Below are 23,685 nucleotides of genomic sequence, written 5' to 3'. Positions count from 1 at the left end.
GCCTCCCCTTGTCTTGAGTAAGAAAGCCCACTCTCTGAGGTAACTGCCAAGGATTTTCATTGGTTAAACTTAGTAGCAGAGGATACCAGTGCTGCCTGGGCCAGTCTGGGGCTAACAGGATGACCCTTGGGCCTTCTTCCCCGATTTTTAAAAGAACCCTTGGAAGAGAAAGCAAGGGAGGAAATGCATAAAGGAACAGGTGGCTCCAAAGGAAGGAGAAAGCATTTGTCCTCCAGGCTGTGGGTAGTTTGCTCATGGAACACCATCTTTTCAGCTGAGCATTGTCTTTGGTGGCAAAGAGGTCTATCTGTGGGGATCCCTATTTCTGGACTATGCTGAGAAATGTTTCCTGATGCAGATGCCACTCATGGGGATCCATCAAGTTCCTGCTTAGATCATCTGCTAGAGTGTTTTGAGGCCCTGGGAGGTACTGTGCCATGAGGTGAAACCCCAGAGAGTGAGCTGCCACCCAGACCTGCATCACTAGTCGACAAAGAGGGTAACAATGGATGCCTCCTTGTTTGTTTAAATACCACATGACTGTGTTGTCTTGTTTCGACAAGCAGGACCCCTTGTTTCCACTGATCTTTGAAAGACACTAGGCCCTTCTGCACTGCCATTGGTTCTTTCCTATGCATACACGTGTCTGAACTGATCTTCCCATCTGCCCTGGGATTGAAGGTGTTGGAAAATAAGCCCCCCAGGCTGCCTCTGAAGTGCCTGTGGTTAAAGTTTGGCCCTGAGAGATGAACCTGAAGGGGAGACCCAGGTTCTGGGCACATGCCAGTGTCCACCATGCAAACTACTCCTTGAGGCGAAGGATTAGCTGAATTTCTGTCTCCAAGGATTGTGAGTGCTGGCACCACAGATTCTCGAGGTACCACTACAGCTTCCTCATATGTAGCCTGGGCAGAGGGATCATGAGGATACAAGAAGCATGTAACCTAATGCTCTGCGGAATTCCCTGACTGAGATGCATTGTCTCTGCATAATGTTTTGAAAGTACTGAATCAAGGAAGACACCTTTTTCTGGAGGGAGGAAGGCTTTTTGAAGGGAGGAATCCAGAACAGCCCCCCAGGAAATCTATTCTGGTGGATGGGTCTCTGTTGCATTTGCAAAGATTTAAGGTGAAACCCAAGGAAGTGAGGAGGTTTTGAGTGAAGGCCAGATCCTTGTCGAGCTTTGACTGACTCATGGCTTGAATGAGGCAGTTGTCTAGACAGGGGTAAGTCTGGATCCCTCTTGTTCTGCAGAAGGTAATCACAGGAGATAAACACATTGTGAAGACAATGGAAGCAATAGACAAGCCCAAGGGCAGTGCAGAGGACTGAAAGTGACTGGTGCTTGCTCTGAAATGAAAACTTCTGCAAGATTCCTCTACAGGAATGTGCAAGTAAGCATCTTTTAGGTCTAAGGTGACCATTAAGGCCTGAGGGTCTATCACGGGAAGACGTTTTTGAAGATTCAACTTTTTGAATTTTGGTAACAGCAGTGACTGACTGAAAGGACAAGTCTAGAATAGGGTACCAAGAGCCTTCCTTTCTGGGAACCTGGAACAGCCTGGAATAGCACCCTTTCCCTATTTCATGATCTGGTACTGGTTCCACCGAGCCCTGTAAGCACAGGTTGTGAATCTGAGAAAGGGCCTCTGCTCTTTGATTTTGTGGAACATCCGGGTAACCTGAGTATCTTAATGGCTCTTTGAAAGTGAGCTTATAACCGTCTAAGATAACTTTCAGAACCCAATTGTCAGAAGTAAGGAGGGAACAGTTTTCTTTGAACAGGGATAGTCTAAGTCTTCCTCCTATCTTTTCAGGAGGGGTGGGGTAGGAGTAAGGAAGAGTCAATGCTGCTCTCTGCCAAGGTCCTGCGGCCTAGAACTCACCTGCCTGTGGGTATCTGAGGACCACTGTCTGGGCCTTTGTGTCTGATGCTGCCTTTGAGGCCTTCCCTCAGAGGCTTCCTATGGCTGCTTTTTAACTGAGAGGGAAAGGGCCAGTGTTTAGTGGGAAATTCTTACTAAACCTAGGAGGCTGAACTTGGAGGAAGTACAGCTTTTGCTTTACCTTCCATCTTTTTTAGCACAGCCTCAGCCCAGCCTTTGGTCCAAAAAAGGAAGTCCTTATCCAGGAGAGCATCTAGAAGTTTGGATTTGACATGGTCAGGTAGGGTCTTGTTCTCTAAGCCAAGCATGCCTTCTAATGACAGAGCTAGATACAGCAGATCGGAGAGAGGCCTCCATGGCATTACAGCCACAGTACAATGAGTGTCTAGCCACCTGGGAGCTGGAATGGCAAATGTCCAACAATTCCTTAGAAATGTTCTTGTCCTCTAGGGAGGATAGCTTTTGCTTCATTTTATCTAAACTACTTTGTGAGTATTTTATCACATGAAACTTGCAGTTAAGGTCCCTCATGGCTATGACAGCAGAAGTATAGACTTTTTTTTTTAATCAAGGCTATCGAGGGTCCTGCTTTCCTTGTCAGTAGGTAAAGCGTTCTTTGAAGAGCTGACTCTTGCTCCCTACGGAATGGGAATGACAAACCTCTGGGCCAGTAGAGTGTTTTTTGAAGAGGTATTTGTGCGAGTCCTGCACCCTGTAAAACCTGTCTGTTTTTTGAAGGGCTGGAGGTAAGGAATCTGGATTCAGGAACGAGTCCATGAAAACATCCTTTATGACCTCCAACATAGGAGGAATAGCCAAAGGCTTGTGTTTCAGGAGGTCAAGTAACTCCCCAACCCTCTTTTTATATTGTGGGTATTCCTGTGCCTCCCACTGGAGATGTTCCCTCATGGCATGGAGCATTTCCCCAAAAGTGATGTTTTCAGAAGGTGAAGCTAAAGGCGGATTCTCCTCAGAATCTGAAACTTCAAACGAAGTAAGGGAGGTCCTTCCTCAAAGACAGATTCCTCCTGGTCAGAATCGTCATCTGAATCAGGAGGTTCAGAGAAAACTTCAGGGTAGGAACCCTCTTCCTTTTCCCCAGGGAAGACACCAAAGAGGGTTGCCTAGCTCTGACTAAAGGAGATAAAATCCTCAGCTAACCTGACCAGGTCTTGCTGATAACCTGCTGAGTTGCAGCCAGTAAGCATAGGCATAGGACCCGAGGTAGAACCCTTCTTAGAAGTAGCTTTGGCCTTGGGCTTTGGTACACCCACAATCCTGATTCCAGTCTCTTTGTAAGGCAGAACCCAATGCAGGCTGATGCTTCAAAGGAATGTCGCTGGTACAAGATCCCTCATCAGAAGCAGAGGTCTGCTGAGTGACTCCGGATCCAACTGATGAACTGAAAGCCAAGGCCCGTGTAGAAGCTGAGGGACCCGACTGCATGGTGGACTCAGTAAGGGTCTAGACAGAGGCCTGCGCCACCACCTCAGTCACACAAGGGGACTGCAAAAGCACCTTGCCTTCTTCAGCAATAAGGCTTGGGGGACTGGCAAACGGTGAATGGTTGTCATCCGTGAACCTAAGCTTGGGTCTTTTTTTGCTGTCCTTCTTACACTTAGGGAGCTCAACACTGAAATGACCTGCAGATGCCATTAAATGATGCAAAGAAGAAGGCAGACTAAGATGTCTAGCTAAGATTTCAGCCCTCACGCCCGAAAGTCCCAGAATTGAAACGATGCAAAAAAGGCAACTACAAACATTGTGATCTGGGCCTAGACAGGTGACACACAATATGTGAAAATCTCGGTGTGGGATTAACTTACCAAAGTGGAGAGAATCATTAACTTTATTTGACATAAGTTAAAGCAAGAGCGTGAATTCAGTTTCCCAATGGAGTACTTAGATTTATAAGACTTCTCTCTTGTGTGGACTGACTGACTCACCGAAACGCTGCTTCTGACTACAACAGCAAGAAAAGACTGATGTCATGGTGTTGGGTGGCTCCCTTTATACCCAAGCATACTGGCATCAGGGTAGGGTGTCTGCCAGCCATAGGAGGAGGGAAATTTTTACTCTGGTAGTCAGGCCGGTCAAGGGCTTCTGCAGCAGGAAATCCCAATTCATATATACATTATGAAAGTGACCATCCCCTACATTTGAAAAGAAATATAATAAAGGGACAAATGATTAGGGCGTCGAGCATGACCACTGAAGAGACGGAATGTAGAAATCTTGTTTGTTGTTTGCTGTGTGGAGTTCAAATAAATTTTCTTGCTGTGATCTTTTGTCCCGGAATTTTTAAGATATTCCGAGAGGTGGTGAAGTGTTGCTGTTTCTGAGATTTACCGGAGGATACCCTTCATTGTTACAGCTAGCGGGCTTGGAATATTTACTATTTGAGGAAATCCCACAACTCAGGACTGCAACAGTGAAACACGAAGAACATCACTTCTTACCGAATAATGTTATACAAGTCATTCAGTCAGACATCTACAATGGCATTTACCCTTGAACAGCCTGTAAAAATCATATGAACACAATGTAAATGCAATACATACAGATATTCAAATGTCTACTGTGCCTGCCCATTCTAAAACAAAAAAACACATATACTTGCTTAGGTAAACACTTCCAATGCAAGAAGTGGAGTAATGTAAGCAATACTCCTTTCCAATGAAGAAAGGTGGAAACCTCAATGATGACCCATGCTTCTTTAACAAAAAAAAAAAAAAAATTAAAATGATGTCCTGCAGCTTCACACTTGGTTATTCCGGCCACCTAAAGATATATAAAACAGTCCCTGCAGTCCTAAATTATTGCACACATCCGCACGTTCACTTTAGACCTATCATGATGAGATCCCATGCATCAGAAAGCTTCACACCTCAGTCCCTGCGGGCCTACCTTGGTGACTGCCCATGCATCAGAAAGCTCTGCATATTATCCCCTGGAGGCTTACCTTGGTGATGTCCCAAGTACTGATATGGTGAACTGCTAGATGCTGACATTGCTTGCACTCCACTCTGGGGAAGAGCTGCCTGAGGAGGGCCTCCATGGGGCTGAGGGTGAGAAAGTAGCATGACCTGTGGAGCATGAGGACCCCCTGGATGAGTGGGGGGTGGTGCATGTTGAACATGAGTCTGTTGGGTAAGAAAAGAGTTTTCAGAGTTATGCTAAGATCACACATTCTCAATGAAACACAAAGCAGAAAAGACAGCCATTGGTAACTCTTCCAGACCTCACTTTATCTGCACTACTGAATATCTTTAATTAAGCATCCACTAAAGAGGTACAAAAATGCCTCTCATTTCAATTGTAAACATGCACAATGTTCTCTTTTTAAAGGATGTTACCAAAATCAAAACGTGAGGGGCACAACACTATAAAGCAAACAATACATTAAGATTCCTAGCAAGTCCAGCCTTTCTAGGAAAGCTAAGTAAATCTGAAGTAGTGACTCAAAATACAATAATACTGTATATAAAGTGCTAATCGAGAGAAAAGCATTCACTTAGGTATGTACTTACAAACTGAACATGGAGAGTAGGGAAAGCTCAAGCTCACTTCAGCTGCAAGACAGTAAAGCAGGAAATGACTACGCTTCAGAGTAGGTACACAAAAGACGAGCGGCACAGAATGAATGTGAAGAATATGTATAAAAACCTTAGAGAGAGTCATGAAAGGAAACATTAAGGGCTGCACAGTAAGGTGCAAGTAAATCAAGCAAAACGTCTTCCTTTTGTCCACTTCAAGATGTCAAATGGGAGTGCAACTCTAGCCTCAAAAGTGTCCAGCATCCATATCCCCTTATGATGCTGGTTTGTGGATTATATGCTGACCATCTAACCCAGGTCACAGGAAAAATCCAGACTGTCCCAAATAATGAGCTCCAGCAAGCACCACAGGTCTGTTAAAAAAATGCACTGGATAATAAGGAGCACTATAGCCCAAGTAACAAATAGCTGTTAAAGACTTCAGCTTAAAAGAAGTAAGCAGGTAGGAAAGCCATTAATAACTCTGAGGCAGAGATCATTACAGCAATCTGACTACTGAAGACAGTTCTCATGTAACACAATTCAGAAGCACAAGTGTATTGTCTGGTCTACTGACAATGACCCAAACTGGAACTAGACAAAGACGAAAAAAAAGAGATGAAGCTACTTTACTTAAACCTATTTCACTGTACTTCAACTGGATACTGTAAAGGTGGAATTTTTTTTCACTCTGAAGTACACAACTCACCTTTAAAGAAAAAATAACTTGAGACTCAAACATTTCTACTTCACATCACTAGGACTACTGATCAGCAAAACTGGAAAAGCAGTTTCTGACTAGAGGCAAGGAAAGTGACAATAAAGGTACTGGCTACAAAAAAAAGGACTACCAAAAAAGAGCAAAATACGAGATGAGGAAATGAAAAGGTTACACTACACAGGCAGGACAGTTAAAGGTATACTTCTTTTACTGTTTATGTAACTAGTGCTTGTCTACTTACTCCCAGTATATCCATGCACAAGGGACCAACTAACATGAAATGTGCATTTTAGGCAAGAATTGTTTGAGTTACTTCTCTGGAGAAAGTGTTTCTTATTTCTGGCATATTTCACAAAAAATCTACTACTAGCACTATGGCACAACACTTGCTAGTATTCACACACAGACTAACAAAACATGTAGTTTATGTAATTACACCAAGGATTTACTGCATATAGGCACTAGCAAAATATCTAACTCATGCAATCTAAATGATGACCCCCTAGTATAGGTACATACAACTGAAATAGATAATCTAGGCAATCTCAGTGTTTACTTAAGCCATACACAGAATACTAATACTTAATTTCAATGATTACTTAATGCATACACAACCGGAGTTCCGCTGTGGCGACCCCTAACCGGGAAAAGCCAAAAGACACACACACTTAATGCATACACAGACTAACACGCAATATAAATCATCCAAATGATATGCAACGTAATCCCAATGACTAATGTACACACAGACTAATATGCAATTTAGGTAACCCAAATGATATGTAATTAGGAGTTACGTACTTAACATAAACTGGTATCTGTTGCGTCCAATTTCATTATTCCTCACGAGAGGGTCATAGGATCCATCATCAGATCTGATCCAGCCACTCCAAAAGACTGTTGCTTTAAGTCTCAAGCTCCTCCCACCCCCATAACACCCTGTACCAGCCTTAACTCCTCAAATGAAGTTTACCTACCCAAGCAGGAAAAGAAAAAATAAACATACGTATACACAGATTGATCCCACCCCAATCTAGAGATCAGACTATAAGGACTATGGAGCTCTAGTTCCTCCAAGCAACTCTAGATCTTTCTGGAAGGGAGAAATTGGACAAAGTACAGTTGTGTACATACCATAAATGTAGATGTTAGAGTGTATTCACTGTTGGAGTCATTACAATTGGGTTATCCTGCTGACAGGCTACCAGCAGTCGGCCTGAATTCCAAAGTCCTGGTCCGGCGTTGGTTGCTGTCGCCTCCTCCTTGACGTCAGTGCACCAGGGATATAAAAGATGCAGCCGACACCATTTTCTTCAGTTTTTCTTGCCCCAGATGTCAGGTGCCCCCAAAAGTGTAGGCTAATTTATGCCAATAAACATGCATGCAGTGAAGTAAAACTCCACCTTCATCTACAAGCAAATACACCACATAGGTTGCATAGAACAGAGAAGTACAGATTAGACCCAGCAAAGGAAAGGGGGATGGTGGGTGGGTAACCTGGACTGTAACAGTGAATACAGTCGAACATCTACATTTATGGTAGGTACACAACTGTACTATGTTCATCGTGTTTCACTGTTGCAGTCATTACAATTGCGTTGAATCCCAAAGCTATGGTTGGGCGGCTGGGGCTAAATAGGATTAGGAGAGGCTATGAGGCCCTGCAGAACTGCAGTGGCAAAGCCTGCTTTAGATTTAGAGTAGAGAGGTAAGTGATGGTGCTTTGTAAAAGTGTGCACTGAACTTCAAGTTGCAGTCTCTAAGTTGCCTTTGGTTGGTACTCCTCTGAGGAAGGTTGCTGAAGTGGCTGCTGCTCTGGTTGAATGAGGCCTAAAGCCCTTAGGCACTGATTTGCCATGCTGTGAATAGCAGAAACTAATGCAGTGGCCTATCCATTTTGAAATAGTCTGCTTTGAGATCATCTTTCCTTGTGATCCTGCAGCATATGCCACTAGAAGTTGTTCAGTTTTTCTGAAAGCTTTGGTTCTGTCCAAGTAGAAGCGTAGCTGCCTGTGAATGTCCAAAGAATGCAGAAGTCTCTCACCTTTATTCTGTGGGTTTGGATAAAAGGTAGGCAAATGAATTGTTTGATTCAGGGCCACACTGGACACTACCTTAGGCATAAATGTTGGGTTTGTCCTCATAGAAACCCTGTTCTGATGGAAAATGATAAAGGGTTCCACAGCCATGAGTGCCTGTAACTCTGAGACTCGTCTTGCAGAGGTTATTGCTAAGAGCAAAGCTGTTTTCCAAGATAAGAATTTTATATCAGCTGTATTGGCTGGTTCAAAAGGAGGCAGTGTGAGTTTTTCCAAGACATAATTTAGGTCCCATGCAGGTATTGGTGCTCTACTTGGGGGTCTTATGTTTTTGTCCCATCTGAGGTACTGCCTTAGTAATGGATGAGAGAATAGAGGTGGTGTTCTGTATTGTAGTGAACTGAAATGGCAGAGGCATGAATCTTAATTGAGGAAAAGGATAGGCCTTTGTCCAACATCTCCATTAAGTACTGTAAAATCTGAGGAATATTTGGTACAATTGTGTCAATTCCTTGTGCCTGGTTCCAAGCACAGAATCTCTTCCATTTTTCTGCATAAGATTTTCTGGTGCTAGGCCTCCTGGCCTCCAAAATAACATCCATCACTGCTTTAGACAGAGGCGTGTTTTGAATGGTTACATTATCCACCATGCTGCCAGGTTTAAGGTCCTGAGTTGGCTGTGCAGGATCTGACTGTTTTGTTGAGTCAATAAATGAGGAATTTGAGGCAATATCCAGGCTGGGCAGTGAGACAAGCTCATTAGGACTGGGTACCAGTGCTGGCGGGGCCAGTCTGGGGCAATCAGTATAATTTTTGGCTTCTCTTGTCTGACCTTTAGGAGAAACTTGGAGAGGAGAGGCAGTGGGGGAAAGGCATATACTGTTAGGTTTTTCCAGCTGAAAGAGAGAGCGTCCACTTTCCATGCTAGCTTGTGATAAGTCCTTGTTCAGAATTTCTGAAGTTGGCAGTTGTGAGGCGAGGCAAAGAGGTCTACGTCCGGGCATCCCCATTTCCTTGTTATCATGCTGAAGACTTGTGGATCCAATTTCCACTCGTGGGGATCCATTAGGTTTCTGCTTAGTTTGTCTGCCAGAGAATTTATCCTTCCAGACAGGTATTGTGCTTGCAGATGTACTCGGTAAGTCAATGCTGTGTCCCACAAAGTCATGGCTAGTCTGCAGAGGGAGTAGGAATGTGTGCCTCCCTGCTTGTTTATGTACCACATGACTGTAGTATTGTCCATCTATCAATAGTTGTCCTGGATGAAGTAGATCCTTGAAGGCTGTCAGGGCATTTTGAACAGCTAGCATCTCTTTTTGATTGATATGTAGATGCATTTAGCTTGCGGACCATGTGCCCTGAATACATCTTCCTGCCATATGCCCCCCCCCCCCCAGGCATAATCTGATGCATCTGTTGTCAATGTCTGCCTGGCTGTGGGTAAAGTGAAAGACTGTCCCTTGTTGTGGTGACAGACCTCTGACCACCATCAAAACTCCTGTTGCAGGCAGGGAATGAGGATAATTGTTTCCAGGCTGTAGGAATGTTGAGTCCAAACACTTTTTAGATACCATTGTAGTTTCCTCATATGCAGTCTTGCATATGGAATCAGCAGTATGCAGGATGCCATGAAGCCCAAAGCTTGCAGAATTTTTCTTGCAGATAACTGGGTCTTTGCTGCCAACATTTTGAAATAAGTAGTCAGTTGTCTTTGTTTGTCTGGCGTGAGATAAGCCATCTGGACAGCTGTATTTAAGCTTGCACCCAGGAATATTTCCTCTTGTGAGGGTACTAGTTTTGATTTCGTTTTGTTTACTGTGTACCCTAGGCATGTTAGTAATCTTTTTACAAACGCCAGATGCTGTAGTAGAATGTCTTTGTTCTCTGCTTGAATACGGCAATCGCCCAAGTAAGGATAAATTTGTATTCCTCTTTGTCTGCAAAATGCAATTACTGGTGCCAGGCACTTTCTGAAGACCCTGGGTGCAGTAGATAAGCCAAAGGGCAGTGCAGAGAATTGTTAGTGCACTGAGCCAGCTATAAATCTGATGTATCTTCTGCATGAATGTCTGATTGGGACATGCAGGTATGCCTCTTTTAGGCCTAAAGTCAGAAGCCATGCCTTCTTGCCCAGCATGGGCAGAAGCTGCTGCAGAGTCAACATTTTGAATTTCGGAATATCCAGAAATGTGTTTATAATAGATGGGTCCAGTATTGGTCTCCATGCATTGTCCTTTCTGGGCACCAAGAAGAGTCTTGAGTAAAATCCTAGTCCCTGCTCTTGCTGTGGCACTCGCTGAATGGTCCTCATGGCCATGAGGGCTGAAACTTGTTTTTGAGCCTCTGCCCATTGATTGTGTGGCAGGTCTGGCATTCCGTTTGCCCTTGGCAGGGTGTGAAAATGGAACCTGTAGCCTTGAGAAACTATATTCAGGACCCATTTGTCCTGGGTGATCATGTGCCAATTTTGTGAAAAGAGTGCTAGTTTTTCCCCCCTAAAGGGGCTGCCAAAAGATAAGTGCTCGGTGCTGGCAGGGGAAAGTCATTGAGACTGTTTCCTGCACGGCTGTGATCTATCTTCTCCACTTTTGAAGGTAGAAGCACCCCACTGTTTAGACCTGTATGAGCCCTGGGGCTGGGATATGCCTCTGGGCCGTCTGTATCTTCCTCTTTGCGGCCTGTCTGACACTGGAAAGGACCAATTCTTTGCAGGCCAGTTCTTGCTAAATCTGGGAGGTTGTACCTGTAAGAAATCCTTGACTGTTTGCATAGATTTAGCTTTGTCCTCCATTTTCTTCAACACCTCTTCTGCTTTAACACCAAACAAGGTATCATGCTGTAATGGAGCATCTAATAATTTTGCTTTAACATGATCAGGCAGATTCTGTTCCTTTAACCAAGCATGCCTCCTAATGACAGAACCCGTAACAGCGGCCCTGCAGGAGGCCTCCAGAGAATCAAAACCACATTGCAAAGTATGCTTTCCCACTTGTTCAGCTGCATGCAATAAATCCTACATTTCTTTGTTTTCTGCACATTTAGAATTTGTCAACATTTTCTGTTTTAGTAGTGACATAAGATATTGTTGATATTTAAGCATATGAAACTGACAATTTAAGGCCCTTACAGCCAAAGTAGCAGAAGTGTAAATCTTTTTCCCCCCATCTGTCCAGGGCCCTTGAATCCCTATCAGAGGGAATAGGGTTTTTTGCAGTGGACACCTTGACCCCTTCGGGACCCTGAGAAATAGTTTCTGGGTCAGCAGCAGGGTTTCTATAAATAAATTTATGTGAATCAGGAACCCTGTAGTATCTGTCTGACTTAACAGGAGCTGGTGGTAAAGAGTCAGGAGTGAGACTGGACTCTATAAATACATCATCTACAATCTCTAAAACAGGAGGAATAGAAAGGGGCCTGTGCTGTGGAAGTAAAAGAAAATCTCTGAGCCTTTTCTTAGATTCTGAGTAATCTTGGCTTTCCCAATGACAATGCTCCCTCACAGTATGCAGAGTCTCCCCAAAGGAATAATCTTCAGGAGGAGAGGCTGAAGGGATAGATTCATCAGCATCAGAATCCTCGTAAGGAGGAAGAGAGTATCCCTGTTCAGAAGAGGAATCAGAGGAAATGGAAACTTGATCTGAAGATTCATATTCTGTCTCCTGCCTAGGTCTCTTATCAGGAGGGGGATGGGAACCCCTGATCAAAGTAATTAGGTCTTCGGCCATTTTAAGCATCTGTTTTGTAGGCATGGAGGCCTGTCCTGGTGAATGTTGTACTTGTTTCTTTGTCTTTAGAGGTGCTTTAGTCTTTGCCTTTGAAGCTGAAGTTGTTTTTACATATAACTGTGTAGGCCTGAAAACACCCTCAAAAGCCGATGCCTGCTCAGTGGCTCCGGACCCATCTGAGGGAATAGTTTCAGAGGGTCCAATACCTTGAGTTTCCAGCGGCCTAACCAGCTCCATGTGGGCGTCGGAAGCGGCCTGTGGCTCTGAGGTAGCGGGTGTCAGGGGCTGAAAAAGCGCCTCACTGAGAACCGGCGACTGGCCTAGCCGAAGCCTCGTCTGTTTTGGACCTCGGATGCCTGTCCTTTTCTTTGCGCTTTTTATAAATTCCGGTCATCGGCTGTTCAGACGGCGTTATATAATTAAATCTTCTGCCAAAATAATGAAATGCAAAATCGTTCCAACGCTTAACAGTGCGTTGCTTAAATCTAGCACAAAACTGACAACTAGCAATGTCGTGGTCAGGGCCTAGGCAAGGAATACAGTAAGAATGAAAACCCTTATGATGTATTTGCTTCCCACAAGAAATACAATTATTAACTTTTTCTGCCATCGGTCTGGAGCAAGAAAATAGTTTCCCCAATGGGTTACTTAGCTTTAACGAAGACTTTGGATCTGAAATTCAAACTTGAAAATCTCAGGAGTCGGCCGACCGGCACTTGCGAACTGCTTTCGCTTCGGGCACTGCGCGGCAAGAAAGACTGAAGAAAATGGTGTCGGCTGCATCTTTTATATCCCTGGCACATTGACGTCAGGGAGGAGGCGACAACAACTGACGCCGGACTAGGACTTTGGAATTCAGGCCGACTGCGGGTAGCCTGCCAGCAGGATAACCCAACTGTAATGACTGCAACAGTGAAACACGATGAACATCACAGATACCAAGTTATGGTAAGTACATAACTCCTAAATCTGATGTAGTCCATTTCATTATTCCTCTCAACAGGGTCAGAGTCCCCAGATACTGAATTCCTGGGCAGCCGTTATGGAGGGATATGCCTGGCCACCATGGAACCAAAGGATGCTCTGTCTCTGGAAATTTCATCCAACTTGTAATACGAGACAAGATGTCTGATTTTGAACTGGTTGCTGCAGCACAAATTTCATCAATAGAAGTCCTAGATGAGAAAGTACAGTTGTGTACATTTACCATAAATGTAGATGTTCGAGTGTATTCACTACTGCAGTCATCACATTTGGGTTATCCCTGTCACAGCAGCCTTCGGCTGGCCCGAATACCAGAGACTTAGTATTTCTACGTCGGTTGCTGTTGCTTGAGGACTGACGTCAGGTCGTTAGTACTATAAAGTAAGGCAGATGACACAATTACATCAGTTTTTCTTGCCCTAACCCTGTCAGGAGCCCCCAAGTAGGAGGCCAGGGTCTGGTGTTAGAAACTCCACCAGTGGAAAATAAATACCAATATGTCCACTGAAAGGAAAGGAGAACAACAAGTTAGAAAGGTGATAAAAGGAGAAAGAGAAGAAAAAGGGGGGTGGGGGTGGGGTACCAGGACTGCAACAGCGAATACACTTGAACATCTACATTTATGGTAAGTGTACACAACTGTACTATGTTCTTCGTGTTTCACTGTTGCAGTCATCACATTTGGATCGATTTCCAAAGCTGAGGAAAAGGATGGTTGCAGTCAATGAAACTAGGGGCTGGCTAAGATGGCCTGCAAGACTGCAGAGACAAACCCTGCCCTGGATTTGGAGAAGAGAGGCAGGTGGTTAATGCTTGGTAAAAGTGTGAACAGATGTCCAGGTGGCAGCATCCAGGATGTCCCTGGAGGGGACTCCTCTGAGGAAAGCCGCAGAGGTGGAGGCTGCTCTGGTAGAGTGTGTCCTGACCCCCTCCTTGTGGGGGAGGCATTCCATGCTGTTTGTAGCAGAAATGGATGCACTGTGCTATCCATTTGGAAATGGTACGTTTGAAGATGGCTTTGCCTTCTGCCCCTGTAGCAAAGCTAACCAGCAATTGATCAGACTTTCTGAAGGATTTAGTCCTGTCTAAATTGAATATGAGCTGTCTGTACACATCTAGAGAGTGAAGAATCCTTTCCCCCCTTGTTCCGGGGATTAGGAAAAAAAGGTGGTTAAATTAATGGATTGGTTGAGAGCCACACTGGACACCACCTTGGGCATAAAGGATGGGTTAGTTCTGAGGGATACCCTGGTCTGCATGAAAGATGATGAAGAGATCCACAGCCATGAGTGCTTGCAGCTCAGAGTCTCTCCTGGCTGAAGTGATGGCCAGAAGGAATGCTGTCTTCCAGGAGAAAGTTTTAGCTCTGCAGAAGAAGCTGGTTTGAAAGGAGGCAGGTTGAGCTTTTCCAATACAAAGTGAAGGTCCCAAGCTGGTGTTGATGCCCTTCTGGATGGCCTCAATTTGCTAGCCCCTCTTAGGATGTGTTTGATCAAAGGGTGCGAGAAAAGGGGCTGCTCAATGGGAAAATGAGCAGAAATAGTAGAGGCATGAATTTTTATAGAAGAGAAAGAGAGGCCACTGTGTAGTAGGTCAGCTAAGTAATCCAGGATGAGAGGGAGGGCTGTGCTGTATTAGCTCCCTTAGCCTGGATCCGGGTGCAGAACCTTTTCCATTTATCAGCATAAGATTTTCTGGTACTAGGACGTCTGGCCTCATGGGTAACATCCAGAACCTGTTTACTGAGGTTGGCAGACTGGTTGTGTGCCAAAGGCTCATGACCAGCCTGCATAGAGGGTAGCAGTGAGTCCCTCCCTGCTTGTTTATGTACCACATCACAGTGGTGTTGTCTGTTTTGATCAGGAGAGCCCCTAGAGAGAGAAGATGCGTAAAAGCTATTAAGGCATGTTGCACAGCCATCATCTCTTTTTGACTGATGCGCAGAGGGATTTGCTGTGGGCTCCATTGGCCCTGTATGCACCCCAAGCGTAGTCTGATGAGTCTGTGGTGATCTGGGTGGCGGGGGTGGGGAGAAAGGCATTCCCTTGTTGTGGGAGCATACTGTTGCCCACCAAAGAAAATCTTTTCTGAGGCAAGGAATTGTAGGTAGAAGAGTTTCCAGGTCTTGAGTGTGTTGGCACCAAAGGCTCTTTAGGTACCAATGAAGTTTCCTCATATGCAGTCTGGCATATGGAATGAGTAGTATGCAAGATGCCATGAACCCCAGAACTTGCAGCATCTTCCTTGCAGTTAGCTGGGGCCTGGTGGCTAGTTGAGAGAAGTAGGCTGTTAGGAAAATTTGTTTCTCTGGAGTAAGGTATCCCATCTGGGAAGCTGTGCCCAGACTTGCTCCCAGGAAGATTATCCTTTAGGTTGGCACCTGTTTGGACTTCTTTTCGTTGATTGTGTACCCTAGGGAGGTTAGTAGGGTCTTTACAAAGGCCAGGTGCTTGAGCAGCTTCTCCTTGCTGCCTGCCTAAATAAGGCAGTTGTCTAAGTATGGGTAAATCTGAATATTTCTTTGTCTGCAAAAGGCAATGGCCGGAGCCAGACATTTTGTGAAAACTCTGGGAGCAGTGGATAAGCCAAAGGAAAGCGCAGAGAACTGAAAGTGTTGAGATCCGGCCCTGAAGCAGAGATATTTCCTGCATGATTCCCTGATAGGAATGTGGAGGTAGGCCTCTTTTAGAACTAGGGTGTCTAGCCAAGCGTCCTTGGAGAGCATGGGTAGCAGCTGCTGGAGGGTGAGCATTTTGAATTTTGGGATCACCAGGAAAGTGTTAAGAATGGATAGATCGAGGATGGGACACCAGGTGCCCTTTTTTCTGGGCATCAGAAATAGTCTGGAGTAGAAACTTTGGCCTATCTGTTCTGCAGGAACGTGCTCTACTGCCCTCATAGAGAACAGGGAAAGGATTTGCTTTTGAGCCTCTGCCACTGATTTGGTGGTAGATCTGGGAACCCTTTTGGGGTTGGAAGGGTGTGGAAGGAAAATTTGTATCCCTGAGACACAATGTTCAGAACCCAATGGTCCTTGGTAATAGTGGCCTAGGTGTTTGAGTAAAAAGATAGTTTTCCTCCTAAGGGGCAAGTGAAAGTGGGCAGAGGGAGGGGGGGTGGAGGAGATGAGTCACTGTGAGTTTTTACCATAAGGGGGTGGCTTAGAACTCCCTGGTTTTGAAGTGGAGGTAGTCCACTGCTTAGATCTCTGCATTCCCTGGGACTGCTGTCTGGGGGGTTTGCTTCCAAGGGGCATAGGCTGGGCCAGTTTACTGGGAGCAGGAAAGGACCAGTGTTTGGAGGGGCAATGCCTGCTGAACCTAGGGGGCTGGACCTGCAAGACATCCTTAACTGTTTGCATAGATTATGCTTTTTCGTCCAGCTTTTTTAAGACCTCTTCCGCCTTAGTGCCAAATAAGTGATCTTTGTGCAAGGGGGCATCCAATAATTTAGATTTGATGTGATCTGGCAGGGCCTGTTCCTTAAGCCATGCATGCCTTCTAATGACAAATCCAGTGACTGCTGCCCAGCAAGAGGCTTCTAGGGTGTCAAAACCACAGTGCAAGGTGTGTTTAGTTACTTGACTTGCAGAATGCATTAACTCTTGTAAATCTTTAGATTCTGCCCAAGCAGGAAAAGAAGACTTTTGTTTAAGGAGTTCCAAGGTATCTTGCTGAAATTTCAGCATATGGAACTGACAATTTAGTGCCCTGACAGCACGAGTAGCTGAGGTGTATACTTTCTTACCCCATCTGTCCAAAGCTGAGGAATCCCTGTCTGAGGGGGTGGGATTCTTAATACAGATTGCTTTAATTCCTTTTGGCCCTTGAGAAATGACCTCAGGGTCAGCTGAAGGATTTTTAAAAGGATATTTGTGGGAGTCAGGGACTCTATAGTACCTGTATGATTTTATGGGAGCGGGAGGAAGGGCATCAGGAGTCAAGCTGGATTTGAGGAAAACATTCTCCACAACATCCAGGACTGGGAGGATGGCTAAGGGTCTGTGCTAAGGAAGATCAAAGAATTCCCTGAGTCTCTTTTTAGACTGAGGGTAGTCCTGACTCTCCCACTGGAAATGCTCCCTTAAGGTATGCAGGGTTTCCCCAAAGGAAAAATCCTCTGGGGGAGAGGCTGAAGGGATGGATTCCTCTGCATCAGAATCCTCATAAGTGGAGAGGGGTTGCAAGTCTTCATATTCAGATGCATCAGATTCATCTGACTCTTGTTCACACAAAACTACTGGGGGCAGATCTTTTTTCCTTTTGGAGGGGGTAGCTTGGCTTCCCCTAATCAGCATAATAAGGTCTTCCACCATTTTAACCATTTGAGACTAAGGCAAGGTAGCAGGTGCCTGAGAGTGGGTCGGTTTCTTGGGTGTGGTTCGTACCCTGAGCCTAAGAAACTCGGTAGTTTTACAAAAAACGGTAGTTGTGAAAGAAGACGTCTGTTTGTGTTGAGATTCGGTAGTGCAAAGGACTTCCTCGGAAGCCGGTGCCTGCTCAGCGGCTCTGGAGCCATCCAAGGTTGAGACAACTGCAGGATCCTTAATCGAAGAAGAGTTTTGCGGCATACCGGACTCTGAAAGGGTCTCAATAGCGGCTCACGAATCAACAGAAGCAGGCATCAGGGGCTGCGAAAGTGCCTCACTGAGGACCAGAGAACTGATGACTAGCTTAACGGAAGCATCGCTGGTAGGTTTGGACCTGTGCGGTCTGTCTCTGTCTTTATCTTTATGTTTTTTTTGGAAGATCTGCTGTCGGATGACTTACCGAAGCCATATCGGAATTCCAGGACTGAACGTGAAAATATTTGGCTACAATAAGGGCCTAACGATGGATAGTTCTGGCATTGAACAAAGCACAGAAGCGACAACGAGGTACGTCGTGGTCTGGGCCTAAAAGAGAGACGCAGTAAGACTGGAAGTCTCGGTGTGGTATTTGTTTTCCACAGGCGAGACAATTATTAACTTTTTCTAACATCAGTTAGTGCAAGAAAAAATAATCCCAGACGGGGTACTTAGCTTTAGAAAACTTCAACTTCAATTCGGTAGACGAAACTCAGGTAGCGGCCGATCAGCGCTTGTGCGAACTGCTTCTTCTTTGGGCTCCACGGTAGGAAAGACTGATGTAATGGCATCGGGTGCCTAACTTTATACTACTGACGACCTGACATCAGTCTTCAAGTGACCGCAACCAACGCAGAAATACTAAGTCTCTGGTATTCGGGCTGGCCAAGGGGTACTCTGGCAGGGATAACCCAAATGTGATGACTGCAACAGTGAAACACTAAGAAAGTACAGTTGTGTACCTACCATAAATGTAGATGTTAGAGTGTATTCACTGTTGCAGTCATTACTCTTGGGTTATCCTGCTGGCAGGCTACCCGCAGTCGGCCTGAATTCCAAAGTCCTGGTCCGGCGTTGGTTGCTGTCGCCTCTTCCCTGATGTCAGTGCGCCAGGGGTATAAAAGATGCAGCCAACGCCATTTTCTTCAGTTTTTCTTGCCCCAGATGTCAGGTGCCCCCAAAAGGGTAGGCTAAATATATTATGTCAATAAACATACATGCAGTAAAGACACATTTCCTTCATCTACCAGCAAATACACCACATAGATAGTACAGAATGGAAAAGTACAGATAAACTTCAGCAAAGGAAAGGGGGACGGAGGGAGGGTAACCTGGACTGCAACAGTGAATACACTCGAACATCTACATTTATGGTAGGTACACAACTGTACTATGTTCATTGTGTTTCACTGTTGCAGTCATTACTCTTGGGTTGAATCCCAAAGCTGAGGATGGGTGGCTGAGTTAAAAAGGATTAGGAGAGGCTATGAGGCCCTGCAGAACTGCAGTGGCAAAGCCTGCTCTGGATTTAGAGTAAAGAGGTAAGTGGTAGTGCTTTGTAAACGTGTGCACTACACTCCAAGTTGCAGCCTCTAAGATGTCTTTGGTTGGTACTCCTCTGAGGAAGGGCTGCTGAAGTGGCTGCTGCTCTGGTAGAATGAGGCCTAATGCCCCTTAGGCACTGATATGCTATGCTGAGAATAGCAGAAACGGATGCAATGACCTATCCATTTAGAAATAGTCTGTTTTGAGATAGCCTTTCCTTGTGATCCTGCAGCATATGACACTAAAAGTTGCTCAGTCTGAACTGCTGAAAGCTTTAGTTCTGTCCAAGTAGAAGTGTAGCTGCCTGTGTATGTCCAAAGAATGTAGAATTTTCTCACCCTTGTTCTGTGGGTTTGGATAAAAGGTAGGCAGGTGAATGGTTTGGTTGAGGGCCACACTGGACACCACCTTAGGCATAAATGTAGGGTTTGTCCTCAGAGAAACCCTGTCTAGATGAAAAATGATAAAAGGTTCCACAGCCATGAGTGCTTGCAACTCCGAGACTCGTCTTGCAGAGGTTATTGCTAGGAGCAAAGCTGTTTTCCAGGATAAGAACTTTATATCAGCTGTAGAGGCTGGCTCAAAAGGAGGCAGTGTGAGTTTTTCCAATACATAATTGAGGTCCCATATCAGGATTGGTGCTCTCCTTGGAGGCCTGATGTTTTTGGCCCCTCTGAGGTACTGCCTTATTAAAGGATGAGAAAAGATAGGTGGTTCCGTATTGTTATGGGCTGAAATGGCAGAGGCATGAATCTTAATTGAAGAAAAAGAAAGGCCTTTGTCCAGCATCTCAGTTAGGTATTGTAAAATCTGAGGAATGTTTGGTACATACATGTCAATGCCTTGTTCCTAGTTCCAAGCACAGAATCTCTTCCATTTTTCTGCATAAGATTTTCTGGTACTGGGCCTCCTGGCCTCCAAGATAACATCCATAACAGCTTTTGAAAGACGTGTGCTCTAAACGGCTACATTATCCGCCATGCTGCCAGATTTAAGGTCCTGAGTTGGCTGTGCAGGATCTGATTGTTTTGTTGGGTCAGCAAGTGAGAAGTCTGAGGCAAAATCCATGCTGGACCTTGAGACAAGCTCTTAAGGATTGGGTACCAGTGCTGGCGTGGCCAGTCTGGCGCAATCAGTATTTGGCTTCTCTTGTCTGACCTTTAGGAGTACCTTGGGAAGGAGAGGCAGTGGAGGAAAGGCATATACTGTTAGATTTTTCTAGCTGAAGGATAGGGCGTCCACTTTCCATGCTTGTTTGTGATAAATCCTTGTGCAAAATCTCTCTAACTGGCAGTTGCGAGGGGAGGTAACTAGATCTATGTCTGGGCATCCCCATTTCTTTGTTATCATGCTGAAGACTTGAGGATCCAGTTTCCACTTGTGGGGATCCATGAGGTTTCTGCTTAGTTCGTCTGCCAGAGTATTTGTTTTTCCTGGCAGGAATTGTGCTTGCAGGTGAACTTGATAAGTCAATGCTGTGTCCCACAAGGTCATTGCTTGCCTGCACAGGGGGTAGGAATGTGTGCCTCCCTGATTGTTTATGTACCACATGACCGTAGTATTGTCCGTCTTTATCAGTAGCTGTCCTGGATGAAGAAAATCCTTGAATGCTGTCAGGGCATTCTGAACAGCTAGCATCTCTTTTTGATTGATATGAAGATGCATTTGGCTTGCAGGCCACGTGCCCTGAATAAATTTTCCTGCCATATGGGCCCCCCAGGCATAATCTGATGCATCCGTTGTCAGTGTCTGTTTGGCTGTGGGTAAAATGAATGGCTGTCCCTTGTTGTGGTGACAGGCCTGTGCCCACCATCGAAACTCCTGTTGCAGGCAGGGAATGAGGGTAATTACTGTCTCCAGGCTGTGGCAATGCTGAGTCCAAACACTTTTTAGATACCATTGTATTTTCCTCATATGCAGTCTGGCATATGGAATTAGTAGAATGCAGGATGCCATGAAGCCCAAGGCCTGCAGGATTTTCCTTGCAGATAACTGGGCCTTTGTTGCCAACTTTTTGAAGTAAGAAGTCAGTTGCCTTTGTTTGTATGGCGTGAGATAAGCCATCTGGGCAGTTGTATTTAAGCTTGCACCCAGGAATATTATCTCTTGAGAGGGTACTAGTTTTGATTTCTTTTCGTTTACTGTGTACCCTAGGCAAATTAGTAATCTTTTTACAAACGCCAGATGCTTTAGAAGAATATCTTTGTTCTCTGCTTGAATAAGGCAGTCGTCCAAGTAGGGATATATTTGAATTCCTCTTTGTCTGCAGAATGCAATTACTTGTGCCAGGCATTTTGTGAAGACCCTAGGCGCTGTAGATAAGCCAAAGGGCAGTGCAGAGAATTGGTAGTGCATTGAGCCAGTTATGAACCTGAGGTATCTTCTGCAAGATTGTCTGATTGGGACATGCAGGTATGCCTCTTTTAGGTCCAAAGTTACGAGCCAAGCCTTCTTGCCCAACATGGGCAGTAGCTGCTGTAGAGTCAACATCTTGAATTTTGGAACTTCCAGAAATGTGTTTAGCATAGACAAGTCCAGTATTGGTCTCCAGGCTTTGTCCTTTCTGGGCACCAAGAAAAGTCTTGAGTAAAATCCTTGCCCCTGCTCTTGTTGTGGTACGTGTTGAATGGCCCTCATGTCCATGAGGGCTGTAATTTGTTTTTGCGCCTCTGCCCACTGATTGTGTGGCATGTCTGGCATACCTTTTGCCCTTGGTAGGGTGTGAAAATGGAACCTGTAGCCCTGGGACACTATGTTCAAGACCCATTTGTCTTGGGTAATCATTTGCCAATTTGTTGAAAAAAGTGCTAGTTTTCCCCCTAGGGGGGCTGTCAAAAGAAAAGTGCTTGGGTCTGGCAGAGGAAAGTCATTGGGACTGTTTCCTGTAAGGTTGTGATTTATCTTATCCGCTTTTGGAGGTAGGAGCACCCCATTGTTTAGGACTGTATGAGCCTTGGGGCTGAGATCTGCCTCTAGGACGTTTGTATCTGCCTCTTTGTAGCCTGTCTGATACTGGAAAGGACCAGTTTTTTGAAGGCCAGTTTCTGCTAAATCTGAGTAGCTGTACTTGTAAAAAATCTTTAACTGTTTGCATGGATTTCGCTTTATCCTCCATTTTCTTTAGCACCTCTTCTGCTTTAGCACCAAACAAAGTATCATGCAGTAATGGAGCATCTAATAATTTTGCTTTAACATGATCAGTTAGATTCTGTTCTTTTAACCAAGCATGCCTTCTAATAACAGAACCTGTAACAGCGGCCCTGCAAGAGGCCTCCAGTGAATCATAACCACATTGCAAAGTATGCTTTCCCACTTGTTCAGCTGCATGCAATAAATCCTGCGTTTCCTTGTTCTCTGCACATTCAGAATTTGTCAACATTTTCTGTTTAAGCAGTGACATTAAGTATTGCTGATATTTAAGCATATGAAACTGACAATTTAAATCCCTTACAGCCAGGGTAGCAGAAGTGTAAACTTTTCCCCCCATCTGTCCAGTGCCCTAGAATCCCTATCAGAGGGGACAGGGTTTTTTGCAGTGGAAGCTTTGACCCCTTTGGGACCCTGAGATATAGTTTCTGGGTCAGCAGTGGGGTTTTTATATAGGAATTTATGAGAAACAGGGACCCTGTAGTATCTGTCTGGCTTAGCAGGTGCGGGGTGTAAAGAGTCAGGGGACAGGCCGGACTCTGAAAATACATCATCTACAATATCTAGAACAGGTGGAATAGCAAGGGGTCTGTGCTGAGGTAGAAGCAGAAAGTCTCTGAGCCTTTTCTTAGATTCTGAGTAATCTTGGATCTCCCAGTGGAAATGCTCCCTCATGGTATGCAGGGTTTCCCCAAAAGAATTATCCTCAGGAGGAGAGGCTGAAGGAATGGATTCTTCAGCATCGGAATCCTCATAGGGAAGAATAGAGTAGCCCTGTTCAGAAGAGGAATCAGAGGAAATAGAAACCTGATCAGAAGAATCATATTCTGTCTCTTGCCTAGGCCTCTTATCAGAAGGGGGATGGGAACCCCTGATCATAGTAATTAGGTCTTCGGCCATTTTAAGCATCTGTTTTTTAGGCATGGAAGTCTGAGTAGGAGAATGCTGTACTTGTTTCTTTGTCTTTAGAGCTGCTTTAATCTTTGAAGCTGAAGATGGTTTAACATATAACTGCGTTGGTCAGAAGACACCCTCAGAAGCCGCGGCTCCGGACCCATCTGAGGGAATGATTTCCGAGTGTCCAATACCTTGAGTATCCAGAGGCCCAGTCAGCTCCACGTGGGAGTCGGAAGCGGCCTGTTGCTCTGAGGTAGCGGGCGTCAGTGGCTGTGAAAGCGCCTCACTGAGAACCAGCGAACCGGCGACTAGCCTAACGGAGGCTTCGTCGTCAGTTTTGGACCTCGGATACCTATCCTTTTCCTTGTCCTTGCGTTTTTTATAAACTCCGGTCATCGGCTGTTCCGATGACATTATATAATTAAACCTTCGGCCAAAGTAATGAAATGCAAAATCGAACGGACACTTAATAGTGCATTGGTTAAATCTAGCACAAAACAGACAGCTAGCAACGTCATGGTCAGGCCTAGACAAGGAATACAGTAAGAGTGACAATCCTTATGAGGTATTTGCTTCCCACAAGAAATACAATTGTTAACTTTTTCTGACATCAGTCTGGAGCAAGACAAAAGTTTCCCCAATGGGGTACTTAGCTTTAATGAAGACTTCGGTTCTGAAATTCAGATTTGAAAATCTCAGGAGTCGGCCGACCAGCACTTGGGAACTGCTTTTGCTTCGGGCACCGTGCGGCAAGAAAGACTGAAGAAAATGCCATCGGCTGCATCTTTTACACCCCTGGCGCACTGACGTCAGGGAAGAGGCGACAGCAACCGACGCCAGACCAGGACTTTGGAATTCAG

General features: G+C 45.1%; 1 protein-coding gene across 6 annotated transcripts in view; it reads right to left on the bottom strand.

Annotated features, from left to right (window-relative positions):
- The window catches only part of ATXN2L (ataxin 2 like), a 1,992,254-nt gene that overhangs the window by 152,085 nt on the left and 1,816,484 nt on the right, over nucleotides 1-23,685 (bottom strand). For 5 of the 6 annotated variants that reach the window (XM_044058577.1, XM_044058574.1, XM_044058575.1 and 2 more), the window contains exon 22: nucleotides 4,849-5,029. The exons of the other annotated variant lie outside the window; for it this stretch is intronic. In XM_044058577.1, coding sequence (XP_043914512.1) covers nucleotides 4,849-5,029 — 181 coding nt within the window. The remainder of the gene's footprint in view (nucleotides 1-4,848; nucleotides 5,030-23,685) is intronic. 6 annotated transcript variants of the gene reach the window in all.

The sequence above is a fragment of the Protopterus annectens genome, chromosome 16.part0 (genome assembly GCF_019279795.1).
Source record: "Protopterus annectens isolate FY-2018-M chromosome 16.part0, PAN1.0, whole genome shotgun sequence".
In the NCBI taxonomy this organism is placed as follows: domain Eukaryota; kingdom Metazoa; phylum Chordata; order Ceratodontiformes; family Protopteridae; genus Protopterus; species Protopterus annectens.
Note: the sequence above shows the minus strand (reverse complement) of the source record. Positions and strands in the feature narration are given on the sequence as shown.